The following is a 3615-nucleotide window of genomic DNA, read 5'->3' on the forward strand; positions in this document are numbered from 1 at the left end:
TAAATTTAAAATAATTTCTATTATATTTTTTAGTAAATTCACCTAAAATTATACTTTTTATAAATATATAAAACTAAAATCATTTTTTAATCCATGACAAAATGCCAAATATTCATAACAAAGTTTATAACAAACTGATTCTAAATTTTCCATTATTATAATAATGCCATTTTGTTGCATATGTGAACTTGTTGAGTTTCTCTTGTTTATAAAACTTGTTGGGTTAACTTTGGTCTTTTGTCTTCAAGCTACTCAAATATATGAAGGAAAATAGCATTGTATTGTTTCTTAAGTCAAGACATTCTCAATGACAAAAGCAATATCATAAATTAATCAACATAACCTTAAAGTTAAAGTATGCAAACCTTCAAAGCTTGCACTTCACTAACACATATATAACATTAATTATCCTACATGATATTAAAATCATGAAACTTGCAACTCACCACCAAATCTCTCATCTAACATTCATCATATTATCAATGACCACCTTGAATTCCATTCATGTATCCTCCGAAACCAACAATTATTTTTCCATGCAAATATTAGATTCATCAATTCAAAATCTAATAAAATCATGGAAAAGAAGACAAAGATGGCTGTTTCTTGTTACAACCTCTAACCAACAAGAATATTTGTTCAATAGAGCAACATGGCGAACAAAATTAATTAATTTCCTAGAATCAACAATAATTCGCGCGATTTCAATATCTTTACTTCTTGCAGATCTCATAATCACGATTCTCGAGCTATCTTCTTCCCTAATTTCTTGTAAACAAAAAGTGAACATAGTAGAAGAATTATGGTTTCATTGGATTGGAATTAGTATATTGAGTATTATTTCAACAAAGATAATTGGTTTGTTTGTAGGGTTAGGTTTATCATTTTTCAAGCATCCGGGATATGTTGTGGATGGTGTGGTGGCAATTGTTGCATTGATTATGGAAGTTTTTATGGAGAGAAGAGGTGGTGGTTTATTGGTTATGGTTAGTTTATGGCGTGTGATTAGAGTAGTGGAGAGTGTGTTTGAGTTAAGTGATGAAGCTATTGAAGCTCAAATTGAAGGGATAATTTGTCAATTTGAGGTACTTAAAGATGAGAATATTAGGCTCTTGGAGATTATAAGTGAAAAAGATAAGATCATTGAAAAGCTTAAGGAAGAATTAGGTAAGTATGAGGTAGATAAGGAGAGAGTTTAAGTTTATTAAATTCTATATTAATAAACTATTAAGTTCGTATGTTCGAATGATTAATTTAGACATCATTATTAGGGTTCAAATCATTGTACTTAAGATTCTGTGCGTAGATTTTTATTGATTATTACCGTTTTGTCTACATAAAAAAATTTATACAACAAATTATTTTTTAGAAATTAATATTTTATATATTTATTACTAAACTCTCAATTATAGAAAAGCTCAAGTTATGATTGATAAACACAAATTTAAGTATGTCATATGTTTTTTTATGATATTCTACGTAGGGGACAAAACGGGCCGAAGCCCGTAAAAAAAAAGCGCGGCGGGCAAAGCCATCAAATTAAAATTGGGCGGTAGGCATGTCTATCTATTTATTTATTTATTTTTTCATTATTTTAATAGACTAATAGACTTTTTTTTATCTTTCAACTAGATTTTTCCCTTATTTTTTAAAATAATTTTTATAAAGCATCATTTTAACAAATTTTACTTTAAAAAAATATTGCATATATTTACAAATAAATGTATAAAATAAAATCATCAAGATTGAAATTATTACAATTAACTAAGGGCGGGTTTAAAGAGGGACAGACATAACGAATAGGCGATGCGGGCTTTGACGGGCGGCAGACTTTGACGGACGGCGGACTTTTACGGTGTGAGCTTTGAGGGGCGGTGAACCTAAAATCGCAACCTATCCCTAATTCTACGTGTATATTTAGTTATGTTAATTAATGTAAATGAAATAAAACTGATTAACTCCTTTGAACAAAAATGTAGGAAGAGATTGAAGACCTCTCATAAATTCAAAAAAATAAATTTTTTAATTAAATTTTTATTTTATATACATTTATATTTATATGAGAATGAAAGGAATAAATAATAGCCCTTGAATTAGATTATACGGTTAAAATTAATCAAATAATAATTGATGCACTTCATGTCTAGACAATTTTTTCCAAAATTATTTCTAGAAATAATTTTAATTTTAGTGGTTCATTGTATACGGGATTCATTTAATTGAATTGCATAAGTGATTCGGGATTCATTCAAAATAGTGCCTAAAGTAAAATGGTTCAGTTTGTGAGCTATTATAATTTATTCAATTATTTTTTATTTGACGGTTTGGTTTGACGCTATTTTGAACTCCTCTAGCCAAAACTATGTGTGAGATTCAATAGTTGACCTTCCTTCTTCATGTCTGTTGGAATTAGACTCTCAAACCTTTGAGTAATTTCTTATCGTTAAAGATGACAATGAAGAAAAGAAGAACAAAAGTAGGATTAGGGTTTGTGGAAATTAAAAGAGAAGAAGAAAGTATTTTCTGCAGAGTTTCTCTCTGCCCACAAACTGTGGAAATTCTGTTATTCACTTGCAACTGCAACTTCTGTGAATACAAATTATTGACTTGATTACAAAATAATGAGGGTTACTCCCTATTTATAGATTTAGGTTAGCCTTCTCCCTAAGGCAAAGCCCAAAACTATAAAAGCCCAAAATACCTATTTTTGGAACTAAATCAAATCTAATCTATTTTAAATCTAAATCAAATCTATCTAGATTTAAAAACAAACTTATGTGTAACAAACTATTACACACTTCGACACACCTTGTGTTCGAGTAACAACCTGCCTCGACACAAGGAATTACAAATTAACACACCACCTAATTCATTGTGTCTAAGCTATCCATATTCATCATAGCTCTTAGTCTTCTGAATATTTTGACCAGCACTCCCTTCGTCATGATATCTGCAATCTGATTCTCAGTTCTGCAGTGTTCCAAATTCATCTTCCCTTTAGCTACCTGCTCTCGAAGATAATGGAACCGCATTTCGATGTGCTTGCTTCGACCATGTGATATCGGGTTCTTCGCCAGATTGATAGCTGACATGCTGTCGATCTTTATGGTAATTGCTCCATGATCTTTACCTGTTATCTCTTCGACCAAGTTCACCATCCATGTTGCTTGACATGCACAAAGAGAAGCAGCTATGTACTCTGCTTCGCATGATGATAATGCCACTACTGGTTCCTTTCTCGAACTCCACGCAACTGGTGCACCACCTAGCATAAACACATAACCAGCTGTGGATTTTCGATCCTCAGCATCACTACACCAACTCGAGTCGGTGTAACCCATTAATTTGCATTCTTTTCCTTTATCAGCTGCAGGAAACAGAATGCCGTAGTCGAGAGTTCCTTTCAGATACCTCAGTATCCTCTTCGCCGCTGCTAGGTGCGATACCTTTGGCTTATGCATGAATCTACTTATCATACCTACACTGTATGCTAAGTCAGGCCTTGTGTGACAAAAGTATCTCAATGACCCAATAAGTCTTCTGTATTGGGTTGGGTCGACATCCTCTTCATCTGGGTTCTTCGACAGTTGCAATCTTGTTTCTGCAGGTGTCGAA

At 32.2% G+C, this 3615-nt stretch overlaps 1 protein-coding gene across 1 annotated transcript; it reads left to right on the forward strand.

Moving 5' to 3' along the window:
- Positions 1–447: 447 nt before the first annotated feature.
- On the forward strand, positions 448–1271 carry LOC131634980 (uncharacterized). Its single transcript, XM_058905612.1, has one exon. The coding sequence runs from the start codon at positions 483–485 to the stop codon at positions 1197–1199; it is 717 nt and encodes a 238-aa protein (XP_058761595.1). The 5' UTR covers positions 448–482; the 3' UTR covers positions 1200–1271.
- The last annotated feature ends 2344 nt before the right edge of the window (positions 1272–3615 follow it).

The sequence above is a fragment of the Vicia villosa genome, unplaced genomic scaffold, assembly GCF_029867415.1.
Source record: "Vicia villosa cultivar HV-30 ecotype Madison, WI unplaced genomic scaffold, Vvil1.0 ctg.001404F_1_1, whole genome shotgun sequence".
NCBI classification, from domain to species: domain Eukaryota; kingdom Viridiplantae; phylum Streptophyta; class Magnoliopsida; order Fabales; family Fabaceae; genus Vicia; species Vicia villosa.

What these genes read in the sequence shown, in the direction of transcription:
- LOC131634980 (XM_058905612.1), top strand. Translation starts at nt 483, where the DNA reads ATGACCACCTTGAATTCCATTCATGTATCCTCCGAAACCAACAATTAT.